Genomic DNA, 16828 nt, shown 5'->3' with positions numbered 1-16828 from the left:
CCTGTGCTTTATATGAGATTTCCCATTTGGGCGTGTGGGGGATGATGCAGTGGGATCAGATGAAGCAAGCATTGTGGGATGAGATTCATCTAAAGTCACACATGCCTGTTGCTAGGAGAAAAATTTGTATTCCCTGACAACTATGTAGCAAATTAAAATATTAATTTCAGTTGTTTACGAGAGGTCACCAAGGATTTTGGATTGCCAGTAGGTAGCTTGCTGGTCTCCAGGACTGTGTGACTGGGTTTTAAGTCAATAATATGACTCATTTATCAACTGGCATTTCTTTTTTTTTTTTTAGTAGTGTTTTCATTTTTTCATTGTTTTTATTTGTTACACACTTCAAAGGAAGCATTTGTTTAGTTTAGATGGGATACGGCTAATTTAATGCATTCAGTGGCATGAAAAGACCAAGCTACTTTTGAAATTTGCCTAATCTGCAATTGTTGTTAGTTTCAAATGATTTGTGAAGTTTAGAAAAGTGAAGCTGTTGTGGAAAGCTTTTACTTATTTATTTTTTAAGCAAACTTCACCAAGTGGAGTTTCTTCTCTTAGAGGGATTTATATGATCAGTAAGGATTTTTCTGTTGGCTTTGAATGGCTCAATGAAGATTGCCAAAGCTTCAGTTTGGGGCTTACGCCTAATTTTGGGCTTACTGGCTGCAAAACCCACAATTTACTTTATTATGTTATGAGACAGAGGGCTATAAAGAGAGAGAGGGCTGATTGAAGGAAAAGAGGAGGAAGGCAGAGAAGACTTAAAGAGAAAGGAAGGGACTGGAAAAGGGCAAAAAAGGGAAGCATTACAAGGAGACAGACGGCTGACGCTTGTGGCGGAGGGGGGGTAGCGTTTGAGAGAGAAGCGATTTTTCTTTTGGTACTGTAAATAATAGCCCCTGCTTGAGTTGGACGGCTTTCATGGCTCCTTTTGTGTGCAGTGACATCTTAGGTTCCCTAAGAGAGAAGAGGGCCGGAGAGGGCTCGGCTTCCAGGGTTTTCACTGGCATGGGAAAGGCTGAGTATTAGCCCAATATGAATATGAGGGAAAATAAAGCCTCCACAGGTCAAAGGCTCTTTATCCTTCACAAACCCACATGCCTGCACATATGCAGGCATACGCACAGATTGTGGCGCCTGCACACACATCAGCATTTCACCATCAGCTGTAGTCAGATGCAGACAGCTTTCCTCACCCCTCCTTTATCTTAGTCCGAGCAGTCGTGTTTTGGCTCGTACTTCTGACGAGAGCAGCCCAGCGGCTGACTTGTGGCCTCTGCTCGGTTTCGAACTGTAATTTAAAGCTTTTAATCTTAATCCCAAACACATGTACTTGCTAAGATGTCCCATTCATATTTATAGCAGGGGGCCTAGTATCAGTTTCTCGTAGTGAAAATCCCACAAAAAAACTTTAATCTAACTTTGTGTATTTTACAGCTGCCCATGTAAAGTGGTGATGACTTAACGAATTGGTTACTTTCATTCTTAGTATGAGTAGTTTTCACGGTTTTGTGAATACAGAATAATAATACAGAAGAAATGACGTGTCTGAAATGACGTGTCTGTTTCAAGAGTAACATTGAGACATACTCAGAGTGAGATCAGAATAGGAAGGCCACCAAACAAAAAATAAAAAGATGATGATCTCATTAACATGCACTTTCTTGTCACTTACGGAAATCCCTGGACAAGCTGCATGAGTGTGAATCACCTGCATAATGACATCACATCCTGTTTAATTTGTTCATTTGTAAACAAGAAGCTTAAGATAAGCAGGAAATGGTAGCGGGAAAGGAGGGGAGGGACATTCCTGCTGTTGCAGTTATCCCTGCATCACAGAATATCCACTCATCAACACCTAATAATCTCTTACTAGCCACTCCAGACCAAAATATATTGACCTCTTCACGTTGTCCACAAGAAACATAAATTTAATGTAGTGTTCCCGGCTTGTGGACAGGCACGCCCAATATTGGGGAGTGGGATATGACTTACTTCCTTTGAATAATCACACAGCCGAAAATCACCCATGACTTCACACAGGATACATAGTTTAACTACACCTACTTTTTGGTCCCTGATTATTAGCATATTAGCATTGTGTTAGACAAATTTTGCTATTTTATTGTTTCTTTTATTGTTGTAATTTTAATGTTTGTCTGGAACAGGCCTCTCTTGTAAATGAGACATTGAGTCTCAATGGGACTACCTGTATAAATAAAGGTTAAATTAAAAAAATGTTTTATTTTGCCTTATTATTATTATTATTATTATTATTATTATTATTATTATTATTATTATTATTGATAAAAAAATCTTGACTTATACATTTGCATAGAAGAAAACTAAGTTACTCAAAGTATATTTGGTCTGTTATTAATGTTTTTTAATAGTATCAAAGCGAAATGCATATATGCAAGCATTACTTTAACTATTAAGCACTGTTTTGACATTAATCCCAGATTTCAATTATTAGTCTACTGACTTCAGTTATTTTAGTCTACTTTTCTGGGTTTGAGAAGCTGCCCAACACTTCAGCCATCTCGTCCTTGAAGTAGAATTAAAAGCTTTATCTTATCAGCTTGCTTTTTGCTAGACTCCTGTGCTCGAACGCGTCATTGTCTCTTCAGGTTTTAAAGTGCAAGGTGTGGTGTTCAGTTGCAAGGGCTTAGCACAGTGTCTGTGTGTTTTCCTGGTTGGAATAATGGCAGCCAGTTAAGTGACCCACATCGGTCCTGTTTGTGTGGTCACTGCTACAGTAGGTCACAGATAAGGGTTAAAACAATTCCTTGGGTTGTTTGATGTGTGCTAGTAGTTTCTGCACATTCCAGTGTTCACTCAAATGTATTTTTCAGAAGATTAAGGTCATTAGAGTTGTGTGTTTTAGTTGGTTTCTTATCAAAGGTCAGTGTTTACCACCATATGCGACTGCCGTAGCGCCACGTGCAGTTTTGTTTTTCCTGGAAAATCTCAGAGCAGTAAAAAAGAAAAATGTGGAAGTAAGAAAGTGTGTGTGCTGGTCGGAGCTGCTTTATCAATCCCAGGAAGCCTCGCTACCAGGAGGCAGGAACAACAGTCACTGGCTTCCAGAAAAGGGACTTTCCTCCATCCTGCTCTGTTAGGATGCAGAACAATAACCAAATGACTTACGCACACACAATGACCACTGGCTTGGATATTTGTTGGGTGTGCTCATACAGACCTGTTTGCAGCAGGTTGCACTTCAAGCTCTAAACCATGAAATATATTTTCTTGACCTTTTTTTTTAAGTAGTTTTACTTTTTTTGGTGCCCTGACCTTGACCTCGAGCATCCCGTAAACTGCACCGCTGAAAGTAACTCCAAGGAGTAAAGAACAACAAGGATGCAGAGCATGAGGCTCCAGAGTGCTGCTGTATGCAATGTGACCCACTTGTTGGTGTGTTTTTTTTCGGGGGTTAGATGAGGCAGCTCATCCTTGTGCTGCCCTCTTTTCTTCCCTCTCTCCCTGTGCATCGGATCATGTCGCCCACCCACACTCCTGATTGTTATTTCACATTGCCCAATCACCTCATCATCAGTGCTTCTGTTCGGTCTCTAGGCATGTTGTCACAGTTTCACTGATGGCACTGCTCGCTTTTTTCCCCATTTCTGTCACATGTGTCGCCTGCAGCGCTGGCAGCTCTCCAGTTCTTGCGGCGATTCCACACCGCAAAGTGAGAGAGGGGGCAGAGCGAGGGCCCGGCTGGAAAGAGGGAGCGCGACTAGTCTTGCAGCAGTAATTGGTCAGGAAGTGGGCTGCTTGGATCTACGAGCTCTTCTCTCCCCGTCTCCCCCCCACACTCCCTCCCGACTCCCTCCCCTCCCAGTGGGCAGTCAGTTCCGTTGCGTTTTGCTTCCATCTGTCCCCCCCCCTCCTCACCCGCCCTCGCTCTCCCTCTTCACACTCGGTGTCTATCTTTCTCTCTGAACTGACCTCATACTGTAGAAGTGTGGACCACGGACTGGGCCGCCTTGACGCGAAGCCTTACCTACCTCGTGTCAGCGTTTCTAAGAAGGTGTGAAACTTTCTAAATGGATCTAACCTGTGAAAGGATACTGGGATACCAGCAGCTCAGGAAAGGCTAATCGTAGAAATGGTCTGTCTGAGGTGAGTGACAGGTTATCATAGCCTCTTTGTGGATCAGTAAACTGACACGGCATAGAGCGTGGCCTCTGGTTTTGGCTGTGTGAGTTGCTTTGATAATTACTGTAAATAAGGCTATGCCTCAGTGTGTCTGCTCTCAGACATTACAGAACACCACGCTTTGTGTTGTTTCCTCCTTTTTAAAAGCCCAGGTCTTTATTTAATCATAATTGCAGACGTTACTCCTCCAAACCCAGTCTGGCCGGCAATTATACATCCCAAAGTTTCAATTTAGCATGACTCTAATAGCACGTTTTGCCAACTTGTCTAATTAGACTGCATGGCAGCCCGCTGTAGTTAGTTTCTGTTTCAGCTTGAGGGATGCTGACCTTATTTTTGTGTTTTTAAATCTGTGATCATGAATTTGCAGTATTATTCTCCCCTATCTTCTAAATGCCACTAGATCCAATTACAATAGATTTGTCATCATTTTCACAGTAGTTTGATTAGAAATGCGTTCTTAAAAAGATGTGGACACAGCGAGTGTTTGACAGTCGGCATTAAAGACAACATAAATCAAATGTTACAGCTTGTAACTGAAACGTTGTTACTTTATATTGTGATGCAATAACACACAGACACGCCAAAGTGTTTGGTGTATGTGTGTGTGGGTGTGTGTGTGTGTGTATCTGTGCATATACTCGTGTGTTCTCCTTTGTGGTTTGTCCTCATTTGAGGTGCCCTAACTGGAGCACCCAGCTTCTGACGGGCACAGATTTAGACTTATATTTTTGCTTTCCCCCAGAAGAAAGTGAACTGACCCAATAAAGTTACAGTTAAAATCTCTGGCATGTGTAGCACGACTTTAAATATTGTTTAAATCTGTTTAGCAGTAGAGTACCTCTAGGATCTTTTTTGATAGTTCAACAATAATACATTAACTTCTATTTAAATTTGTATATGTGGATACACTTGTATATATGTGTATATGATTAGGCTTGTGTCATGTGTTTCCCTAATGTGAGAAAAATCCCCGTCTGGTCTCCTTTCCTGGGGCGGGACCCCCAGGTCCTGCATCTTAATCTGAGGCCAAACACAGCTTCCTCCTGATATCCGCCACACATGCTCTCGTACTAGCTTAACGCACAATAACTCTGTGTATATACATGTAACACACACGCACTGTGGCCCTGCACATTACTCTCTCTTCTGTTTCAGAGCTTTATACTTTGTCACATTTTTAAGTATAATTTTCCTGTGAAAGATCGCTCAACAGATCTTGCTTCTTTTCATTTATCTGCCTTTTCTTGATGAAAATCCAAACATACTGAAAATCCCTCCTATCATAAATACTTTTCCAGAGTTCTGCTCCAGCCCCTGGTGCCACCCAGCTCTATCATTAGCTGCGGCTGTTGCTGTTGACGTTGTTGTTCTTGACGTAAATGCATGAGTTATTTCTGTGTCGCTGTTGTTGTTGTTTTGTCTGCTGGAATGGCGAAGACACTCCTTTGCTTTCCTGGACTCTCCCTGCAGCTTCTCTGGCCAACTTTGAGGGATTCCTGCTCTTTTATAAGCTCTGTCTGCTGCTTCAGTCAGATTTCTGGCCGGGATGAGGCAGAAATTCCTGAACTTGTTCTGGCACCGAGAATGGACTGCTGCAGCCTGAGGGAATACCGTCCGAGAATCTGAAAGACTCATAAATCAGGAAGTGGGGGGGGAAAATCACCGCATCACTTTAGATAATCGGGATCGCAGATTCTCCTTTCCTGTTTCACGAAATTAGTCCTAACACAACGAATGCTAGAATTTTTATACATCTGTTCATGATTTATAGACTGTGTCGATGCATGAGACAGGCAGGCAGTAACAGGACAACAACTTCTCACATCACAGGTGGTGTGTTAAGAACAGTCAGTCTGTGTCACTTCAAAATACTTAACTGGGCTGCAAGTGGGTCAGTTGTTGCAAAATCATGCAGTTCAGCTAAGCTTGGTTCAAATTGTCACAACTTTATTTTGTATACCTTTCAATTAAAGTTCACATGTGTGAGAACGTTCAGTAATTTTCAGTAACGTTCAGTAATCTCTTCCCCATGTTGATGTTGCAGTGGACAACATCAAGCTTTCTATCTGCTTTTAGTCCACTTATAGTGCATGTAATATTGACCATGCAGGTAGCATGCAGACAAGCAGTCCAGGTCGATACCAAAAGAGTTACTGCATTTGCCAGAAAAGCAGCAACAGAAAACTGGCAACACACATGGATCAGATGGCTGTATCTGTGTACAAGCTGTTGAATGTTGACTGAGAGGAATCTGATATCTCTGTGTCGGTGGTGTTGCTGCATCATCATCATCATCATCATCATCATCATCATCCTGCAACATCATCATCCAGGATCAACATTGCAGCTGACCAATCATGTTGTTGTGATGTCATAGCTTTGCAATGCCGGGAAACGAGAAACAAAAGCTCTTGTTTATATAAAACACTGTTCTAGGACAAATACTCTGCATTTTGAGTGTTTTTCTTTTTCATGTGATTTGCACAACTTAATAAACATATTCTCTAGTTAGGTTTGCTTTTACCCAAATTTAGGTTGGTTCACTGGTGGTAGCTAATATCATTAGCCAGCTTCTTGGCTAATGCTAATATGATTGTTGCAATGGTGATCCTGGACCAACATCACTTTGATGTTTGATAGGAACAGGAACAACACCGGCAATATCAGATCATGCGTTGACTGTTAAGTTCAACTGTAATGTAACCACTTTGAGTTTCTGTTTGTTGTTTCTTAACAAGCATACACTAGTGTGGAGGAGCTGGCACTGTAGGTGGATTTGGCATGTTACCTTGATTTAAGGCGGGTTCTGCTTTTTGTGGTGTCTTTGCTGTGCTAAACTAATCATCTGCTGGGTGCAGCTTTATTTTTCATGATTAGATTGGAAGGGATCTTATTGTTACTGAGCTACATTAGATTTCCAAGATTGCGCCCTTAAGGTCTGTTAAAACAGAATTTCCCAATATAGTATTTGTTGCCTACATATCTACTCCTTGATAGATACTGACGTTTCTTGGAGCCATTACTTTAACTTCCCTGTGAACATTAAATTATCCTCGCTACTGATTGGTTAGGTCCACTTCAAACAAGTTTTTGCTTCACAACTCTGTATGCTTATTGGACTAACAGTGACCTATTGAACAGCTGCTATTACATGGAGAGGTTCAAAAAGATTTGAATCAATACAAACATTAACATAACATCTGGAACAACTTAAAACAGCGAACAAAGGCATCAGATGTTTTGCAGATGCCTCCAAATTACCTTTGTTTACATTCATGTGACAAAGCCCCCGAACAGCAAAGGGACAAAGGGAAGTCAGGAGACCTCAACCAACTTTTGGACACACGTTGCCTGTTTCCTGTATTTCCAGCTGTGAGTAAACATATTTCAATCCATGGAAATGGTGTTTCCCTTACTTTGACCACATGGTTTGTTATTCGAACTGTGATGACAAAGGTCTCCTATGAAGACATGTTTTAAGTGATAGTGATGCTGCTTCTGTTGGATATTAATTTGGAAGATATGTTGGATACAAAATAGATGACGAGAGACAAAAGTTGTTTTTTTTAGGTTTTTTTTTTTTTTTTAATCCTTTTGGGTGAAAAGGGACAACGCTGTCTTTTTTAAAGGGTTAATGAAGAGCTCAGGCGGCAAGAACAAAGGCTTTAAGTGTTTATGACAGAGTCTCTGTGAGTGGAAGAAAAGACTGTGTATATGTGTCTGCTGATGATCCATCTCAGTAATGACAAAGACAGACAGGGTCACACAGGGAGGGGGAAACTGTATATGAATGACCTCTCCACCCACTAACTCCTGTCATTAATCACGGTCGTTCCCGTCCTCTGAATCCGTTTCCCGCTGTATTCTCACTTTACGTTTCCTCGTTACACAGAAACATTCACCCCCCACTTTAAAATGTGAACAGCTGAGAAAATGAAGAAGCTGTCAGGCTATCTGAGTTGGAGATTGGACCTGGTTTCACACACATGCAAGCACAAATTCAGTCACCCACTGCCCACTGAAATAACAGCCATCAAATTAGTTCTCCGCCTCTCTCCGCCTGCACTCCTTCCTCCTCCCTCCAGGACATGCAAAAGAGGTTTTGGAATTTTTTTTTTTTTTTTAAATTTCTGGTTACACACTCATACACTAAAACATTTTCAAGTGCCTCCGGTCTTTTAAGTCATGAGTTTACAGTGCTGTGTGTGTGTGTGTGTGTGTGTGTGTGTGTGTGTGTGTGTGTGTGTGTGTGTGTGTCAGTAAAAGCTGATAAGAGTGTGTACGAACCCTGTGCCCTCCTCCAGTGTTTGCACTGCCCAAGTGTTATGAGGAATGGAACGGTTTATTGACAATAAGCATTTTCTTCCCTCGTTTCCTCCCCCTTTCTTGCTCTCTCACTGTCTTTCGACATGCCGCTCAACCATGGAGATGGATACCTCGAGGTTGCCATAGTGACCACTACAGCACAATGCTCCGAATTATCTTGGCAACCCCAAAAACCTTAATACTAACATCTCCTCTTAAAAGCGATGTCTACATTCCAGTGATAATCACATTTATTATAAAAGTTGTTCTGTTATTTATTTATTTTTTTTATTTAACATCATGCAAGGGGGAGCGTAAAGGGGGGCATCAGATAAGGAACAATGTGGCTGTAGGTTTCTGTCATCAGCAAGTCGTGCTTAGCTGAACTGAGGAGTTTCGACGTTCCTGCTGCATGTTTGTCAAGCTGAAGTGCTCGTCATGGACTGTGTGTGAGGGGTGAAAGGTAGCAGAGAGGGGGAGTGGCAGGTGGATAGTTTTGGATTTAGAGTGGAGCTTTAGGGGCTTCATGGGTCAACGATCCCTCAAGTCATTAGAGATAGAGGTCGTGCTTCTTTAGGTCTGGCCCTTATGTGTTTGTGTTTGCGTGTGAGAATGAGAAGCAGAGAGAGAGAAAAGTCCAAGGGGTCTCTATTCTAGTATTTGTGACTAGATGAGGTTGGCCGTTAGCGGGACCCCATGCTGCTGGGACCAGTCCTTATCATTTAAGAGGGACAACAAATAGGCGACATATTTGCTTTAGTGTGTGAAACTGATGGTCCATTGTCTCACGTGTGCCATCCTGATGAGACACACGGCATGTCCTGATTTATAAGTGTCCTGTGAACTTATACACGGTGCACCTCTGGAGCAGCAGTTCCCAAGCTAAGTGTTCCGACATCCACAAGGGTTGCATGATGAATCTGAGGGATCCTAAGGGGGCAGGAAAAAGGACTAAATTCTGCTTTTAAAAAGTTGTTTGTTATGCAAAACCTTTATTAATTCAGACGAGGTGTAGAAAATGGTCACAATGTTGCAGGAGAGAAAGCTACAAAAATGTAAGGCAGGAAAAATGGAGACAACCAAAGAGCTGAAACTATTGTGTCCATGTGGAAGCCAGCTTGAAGCCCTGACAGAAACGGCAAAGCAGTTCGCAGTCGTGCAGCAACTGTGCGCTGGATGGAGCAGGCTGTTGGAGATTAACCAATTGGATGTGTACGAGGATATCGACAGAGCCATAAGTAGAAGCGAGCTGGCAAGGAGATCAACCGATTCCCGGTTTGCAGCCGAGTCTGACTTGGTGGTGTGCCTAAACTAACACTATGTTCCTTTTAGATACGGCTGTGTATTAAACCTCAACACTTGTCATCTAATGATTAATGAGGTTTTAATAGTCTCAAGCAGGATTTACACTAAATTTCTCATGTGTGTTTCTTGGAGTGTCCCTTTAAATACATGAGAGAATGATAAACGTTTAAGTGCCCGGAAGGAAGGGGGTTATTTTCACTTCACAAAAACATTCGTGTATGTCCACAGAAACACAACTCCAGCTTTTATCCTTAAGCAAATATTCCAGCATTTTGAAATAGATTTTTATTAAAAACATCCTTTTTCAGCCATTGTGTTAAAGCAACATTAAAAGGATATTCCAGCCATTAAAAATGACAATGCTATACAGTTGAGGAGGCTTAATGTGAATGATTAAAATTAATGGTATCATTTGCTTTAGCCTCTTAATCATTACTCAGTCCAAAAAAAGTCTAAGATCCAAAAGAGTCTAAGTTATTGTCTTTAAGCAGACCCTCCCACCTACTAACTACTACACACCTGCAGTTTGATATGAAGGCTTTCTGTTATACCCAAAACATAGTCATCCTAACGATCTTAACGTTTTAGAAACTTTAGACTGCTTCAAAGTCCGCAGACGAAATGATAGAGTGGAAAAGTATAAAATCAAGTTTAACATGGTATCCACTGTCCACATCCTTCCTCTTCTGAGGTTTTGTGTGCTCATTCCCTCCAGCCTTTCTCTAATCTGGGCACAATGAGCCGTGCGGTGGACGAGGAGCTTTTGTCTGAGCCGGCTCGCAGCCTATTGATCAGTCGTAACCCCCCCTCCTTCCTTGTAAAGTGCATATATGAGTGTGATCTGTGGAGCTGTGCGCTAACAACAGCAGTTCAGCTGCCCGCTGAGCGTGATGGACACGCACACACACAGAAAAAGGGTGTCGCCTGGCCTACAATGCATTGCGGACCATGCTAAAAGTTTTATTTTGGAGTACAAGCGTAAAAGAACGGGGAGAAATAAAGTAGGGGAAAAGATAAAAGAAGGAAAAGGGGAGAGGAGGCACTTAATGTGGAACTCCCAGCTCCTTGTAATTTGCTGCAGGAGAGAGAGAGCAAGGGAGAGGAGGAGTCAGGGGGAGGGGAATACCCAGCGGGGAGGGAGCAGGAGAGCAGAGGCCATTCACTCCGACACACACACACAGACACTCTCATATGCAGGCACACACATGAACTCTTACAGACACACACATGAACAAAATAGATGCATTGCCACAGAATAGAGGGAGGGAGAGAGGCATTCAGAAGGGCAGGCAGAGATCCTCGGCCAGCTGAACTAGAAGAAAGAAAAGAAAGAACATCAGCCTGAGGAGTGTGTTCAGGAGAAAATCCAACCTCAGTGTTTGCACCTCTGTGTGTTTTAGTGGAGCGGACTGCATGTTGGTTCCCTGGAAAAAGATTCACAATGACTGGGAAAATTTTGGAAAACTAGGAGATTAAAAAAAAAAAAAAAAATCCAGACTGTGCTGGGAATACTGTTTGGAATAATCTGAATATGTGACCATCGTTGGAAATCCTTCTTTCATTTCTGAACCTGTTTGTCAAATCATTCACTTGCTTTTTGTTAAAGGGAGCACTAAATCAAAATGCCTACTGGTAAGCAGCAGCTCTTTGTTATTATTCATGTTTAATCTTTTCTAAGTCTAACTTGAAAACACATTTCCCAAGAGTTTATTTTTTTTAATTTATTTATGAAGTGATGGGATTTTCACATCTGCACATCTCTTGATGGGAATTAAAACCACGTTCTTGTTAAAGAATATCTGGGTTATGTTTCTGTTTGGTGAAATGAAATCTGTGGTGAACATTTGTTTGATCAGCAAACTCAAAAAGTATAAAAGCAGCCCTTTTCAAGTGGCAACTGGTCAAACATCAGACAGCGAGATATGATTACAAGGTCTGCTTACTGGCCTCTGAAGGCTTGGTTGTTTATGCTCTTGGGTCTTTTGCTGGGTGTGTGTAATATTTGTCCACAGCTGACAGCGCTGCGTGAAGTGTATTTGGAGCGCTGGTCTCTTGTCAGCGCTGTTCAGTTAACGGCGTCTTCTGCTTGTTGTCCTCACCTCTGGCTCTGAGTGAAGCATGTTTGTTTTCTCGCAGACTTGTTGAGTTAAACTCCTTGTGATGCTGAGGTGATGGTGCGCGCACACACACACAGCCTTTGGGTGTTCTTTTACAGTGGTTAGAAATTGTATTTACTTGTTGGCAGTTAAAAATAGAGATCTGCTGCTACAGAACATTACAAAACTTTGTGTGTTTATTTACCAAAGTAGATTTTCACTGGTAGCTAAGTTCAAATCCACATGTAAATTACCTTTTAAAATTATTTTCTACTTTGCTTGTATATCCTCATGTCTCTGAAAGCCAACACATGTCTCCGTGTCCTCTGACCCGGGTGTAGGTTTGACTGAGTGTTGAGATGCCATTCTACAGCCTGTGACCCAAATTAGAGCCTTGTGGACAGCAGTTGGGGGGGAGGCTACAAATGGGCATAAGGAAGAGGAGGGGGAATAATTACTGTTTAGAGCAAACTCTTTGGTTTAGAGATGCAGGAGACAATGGACCCCTCCGTCGTCCTCCTTGCACCCTGCTTGTCCAGTCATCTGGTCAGACATCTGCCCCCTCCAATCATGAGCACTTAGCGCAAGTCGCTACAGGCACACAGCTGCTGGACGGGTGGAGGTTTGGGGCAATTTAAACAAATGAGATCTCATGGCTCATGTAGAAAGAGATTGTGAACTGATGAATCTTTGCAGAAAGCACGCTGAAATCCAGCAAGGTCAGAGAATGAGGCTAGTGTGTCACTCTCGCAGGGAGGTGAAGGGCGTGTGCGGCAAAGGGTCGCGTGAGTGTCCCAGGAGTGGGTGCGACACTGAGTGTCTGAAAATAGGGATGGGTTGTTGGTGAATGCTTTTCCCACAGCTAAACACCGGTGCTGTCAACTAAAAGCACACTGCACATTCCTCAAGTCCGCAGTGTCGGTAACAGAGAGTCTCAGCCAGAGGCTCAGCTTTTAACTCGCATCTTGTAAACATGGAGATAAAATGTGTTAATCTGTGTACATAATGTGTGTAAATGTGCCTATGTGCGGTGGCTGTTCTAATCATTTAAAGGGTTTTATGTAATTATGTGAAAGACGAAGGCATTTGTTTGTAATTATCCTGCCAGTTGTGTGTGTTGACTTTAACTATTTTTGTGAGGCCATGAAACCCCAGGGGTCTGCTGAGTCACGGATCGAGTTCAAACTTCAGGCTTTACCAGCGATAACGTGCAAAGTGAAGTTTTAAATCTGGCTGGCGGATGTGCACAGAAACACATTGAAGAAAGGCGGCTTCATTTTCCTCCATCAGTCCTCCAAAGTGTCTCCATTATAACACATGTCCTGGTCATTGTTGGTCTATTGGGAAGCTGTTCAGTGGAAACCCCACCCCATGTCTCAAATCCCATCTTTCGCCTCACTCTGTCTCTCCCACCTCTGCAGTCCCCCACCCCTTTTTTTCCTCTGCTCTCTACATTTGTTTGACTGCAGTGTGAAATCCAGGCTGACACTTTAAGGTCCTTAGCGTCAGTTGTAATCAAGTCTATATCTCTATCAGGAACAGAGGTTGACCTTAAGTGGACACAGCGGAAGATCGGGAACCTTTCCATAGCCTGTAAAAAAAGATTGGTTTCAAATGGAGAGAAAATGTATTGGTTAAAGTGCCACAAAAGGCAGGATTCAACATGAGAGTGGGAAATGGAAACGAGAAAAAGCAGTGGAGTGGGTGTTTTTCGACCTTTGGCCTCTCTTCTCATCTTTTCTTCCTACTTTCATTCCTCTGGGATCTCTCCTCCTTGTTTCTCACTCTGTTGCAGTCGCACAAGTCTGATTGCTTGACGACTTTACAAAGATGCTGCCAAAGCAAAGACCACTGGGCTGCTTTACTTCCATCTTCCTCTTTACATTCTCGTCAATCATCATAGCATATTCTGGATTTAGTTACGTTTTTAGAGTTCTTGGATACCAGAAAAATGCACAGTCAGCAACAGACTGCATGGCATTGAACTCATTTGCCATCTGGTAGGCTTGGTGAAGAATAAACAAGAACACACACGAGCAAACAGCTTTGATTGAAGGCTTTTTGAGATGTGCAAAGTGTGTGGTCAAGTCATGTCTGGTGCGCTCACTCCTGTCTTCAAATTCTGGTTCTTTACAGGTAAATATTTTTCCGGTGAACTTGTGCAGATTCATTTTAAACCCTTCCACAGCTCCAACAGCACGGCAGTTGGAATACAGTCTTGGCTATACAAGAGGAAGGCTGCATTTATCTGAGTATAAGTGCTCTGAGCGTGAAAGGCAAGTGTTATGAACACATGCACTCCAAAAGCAAATATGAGCCCCGGTGGTCTGCAGCCATGTGCTATATGCATGCTGGTCAATGTGTATTTTTACATAGTAAAGTATATACTTGCAGAAGCATGGTTTGAGCCTGTAGGAATGTAATGTGCAGCTCATATTTACACACAGCGAACTTGGCAGACTTACTTTATGAGCTGCCAAACACATTAAAAGCTTCAATGCATAATAGGAGGAGGGAAGAGAAGAATGACAGGAAGGGAGAAAGAAAATGGCCGGAATTAGGAGAGGGGTAGGATAGTTGGAATTGGGTGAAAATGACCTAAATTGGGGAGGAAAGGAGTGAGCAAACAAATGGAAGCAGTAATGATTCAGAGTGTTGGGAGGGGGATACAGCCTGAGCTTATTGATATGCCCGGTCTCTCCATGCTGTCACGCTGCAAATTACCATGTTGATGTCTTTTTATCTGTGTTCATCTTCAACCTTTGAATCATCCTCATAAAGCAGGTGGCTTGGAGCAATTTCTTGAGGGTTGTGAAGTGGCTGTCTTTGCTTGTAATAAGTTTTTTTTTTTTTTTCATGTCAAGTTGGGTCTAAGGAAGGTGGTTTGATTAGGATACCTTTTGTCAGGAAAGGGATGAATGCTACAAAGCTACTACAAACCATAATTTGTTTTCTATACTGTATTCTGTTTTTGGTGAATTTTTTAGAAGTTTAGTTCATTTCCTAAAGAAGTCAGTTTGTACTTTCTGCCTCTCCATTCCCATAAGGGTCTCATTTGTTTAAATATTGCTGTGGACTTGCATGCAGAAATGAATTTTTGAACATCTGTGTGTGTGCATAAACGGATCTTTGTGCACATGTGGCCTAATTCACAGCATACCTGCCTTTTTTTTGTTTGGCACTTTGTTTCCCCTCCTACGTTAGTCCCCCTCTCACTCTGTAAGATTCCTTTAACTCACACCAAACCAAGCTAGCCATACCAAGTGGGTATTTTCGATATGTCCAGTTTTTTGTTTAAAAAAAAAAAAATCCCCTCTTTCGTATTGACATGCCTGTGTTTTATTGCTGAGGGATACTCCCTGGAAGTAGCATGGCGGCTTTGTTTCTGGAATCCCCAAACTGCTGCGCTCAGTTTACTACTCTTGTACAAACCCAGTGATTAGGGATACCACTTAACTTAAAATAAACAATGTGAATTGTTTTTCAGTCCAAAATCTGAAGCTGACATAATACTTCAAAACATTTTGAACTTGTTTACCCCTTGGAGGTTCACATGTCCTTTACAAAGCACTCGCATAGCTGTTTGTGCCTGCTGAGCTACTTGTAAGGATCCTGAGGGCCATAAAGAGAGAAGGTTGCTAACAGCTGTTTACTGACCTCTCCAGAACAAAGAACACTTCAGGTGACCATAAAGTGTGTTACTGAAGTTGAGTGCCGCATGAGTCATTAAACCTAGCTGGACTGGTAGTGAGGCTTGTCTGACTAACTTTGTAAATGGAGCAAAACTGACGCTGTAGCGGGTTAATGTGAGCATGTGAATGCACTCTGTGTTTTGATGTGTGTTAGTGGCAGTCTTGTGAATGTGACTGATTCCACAAATTTATATTTTAAATGGTCTTAATGCATGTTAATAAGGAGAAGTGGTGTTGACTCCTTTATACTTTGGAGTAAAGTGTTTTTAAATGAGCACTTCAGTTCATTTTATGACGTACACAACAGGCAGTTATGCTAGCCAGATTTACATCTTCCTCAGTATTGCTTGTTAAAAATAATTATTGAGACTGTTGAGTTAGTTATATGGTTGCTTACCATAAAATATTTAGCAGATATGTAAAAGTAGATTTTATGTTCTCTGAAACGGTGAGTTAGTGAAGTTTACCTGATCTTCAACAGCGGAACCGATTAAGATTAAGAAAGTTTCTAATGTAAGTGCTCCCTGCAAAGCTGCTGGTTTAACTTGGAAGTCAGAAGCGAAAACAAAGAACAGCAATGGTTGCTGTGATGTAGTTTATTGTTGGGTTTACTGTGTCAGAAAGGCTCTTCTTTGTTTCGCTTCTGACTTCCAAGTTACTGACTTGGTTCCCTCTCCATTGTTGTCATTGTTTTGGTCTCACAGAGTCATAGTTATCCATAACATAAGCTGCTTTTTGCATGCACTGCTGCACGCAGACATATTATGTCAAATTCAGTTAATTCTGTCCTGCAGAAACTGAAAACAAACGGAGAGACTGAGATGGTCCATTTCTCAAGTTTCTGCAGGGTTGAGGTGGAGATTGACCATGAAAATAGTTTTTCAGATAAGTTTAATAGTTTATATGGGGCTCATTCACCACTAAATTGCATGTGAAGAAAAAAATGTAAATAAAATCCAGATGAACGGGATTGTTTCTGAAACTACGAAAAGGTTCTTTTGTACTGGATTCTTTTTTTTAAAATCATTTTATAATACCGCCATCGCATTCTTTAAACAGTAAAACACAAAATGTGACTCATTGTTTTTTACCACTGTTTCTTTTTACTGTGTCTGCACAGTTTTCGGTCTGCTTCCTTTTAGTTGTTGCTGTCTGCCTTACAGACGGGTCTGATGGTCAACATATTAAGCATAGCTGAATTGTAAAGCACCCCTCAGCTTCTTGTGCCAGGGTGCTTTACAAAGTTTAAATGAAAGCCAGAGATTG

General features: G+C 41.9%; 1 protein-coding gene across 6 annotated transcripts in view; it reads left to right on the top strand.

The window, feature by feature from the left end:
- Positions 1 to 16828, top strand: part of LOC100695046 (pleckstrin homology domain-containing family G member 1) — a 61173-nt gene that overhangs the window by 16429 nt on the left and 27916 nt on the right. The window contains exon 1 of one of the 6 annotated variants that reach the window (XM_013274201.3): positions 3754 to 4125. The exons of 4 other annotated variants lie outside the window; for them this stretch is intronic. Coding sequence is in view for 1 of the 2 variants with exons in the window: in XM_005454609.4 (XP_005454666.1) it covers positions 11397 to 11406 (10 nt within the window). In the remaining variant the exon portion in view is untranslated. Of the gene's footprint in view, positions 1 to 3753; positions 4126 to 10918; positions 11407 to 16828 lie in introns of those variants that run through there. One more of the 6 variants, XM_005454609.4, reaches the window with a different exon arrangement.

This window comes from Oreochromis niloticus, linkage group LG15, assembly GCF_001858045.2.
Source record: "Oreochromis niloticus isolate F11D_XX linkage group LG15, O_niloticus_UMD_NMBU, whole genome shotgun sequence".
Taxonomy (NCBI): domain Eukaryota; kingdom Metazoa; phylum Chordata; class Actinopteri; order Cichliformes; family Cichlidae; genus Oreochromis; species Oreochromis niloticus.
The sequence above is the reverse complement of the archived record's forward strand: the minus strand, read 5'-3'. Positions and strand labels throughout refer to the sequence as shown.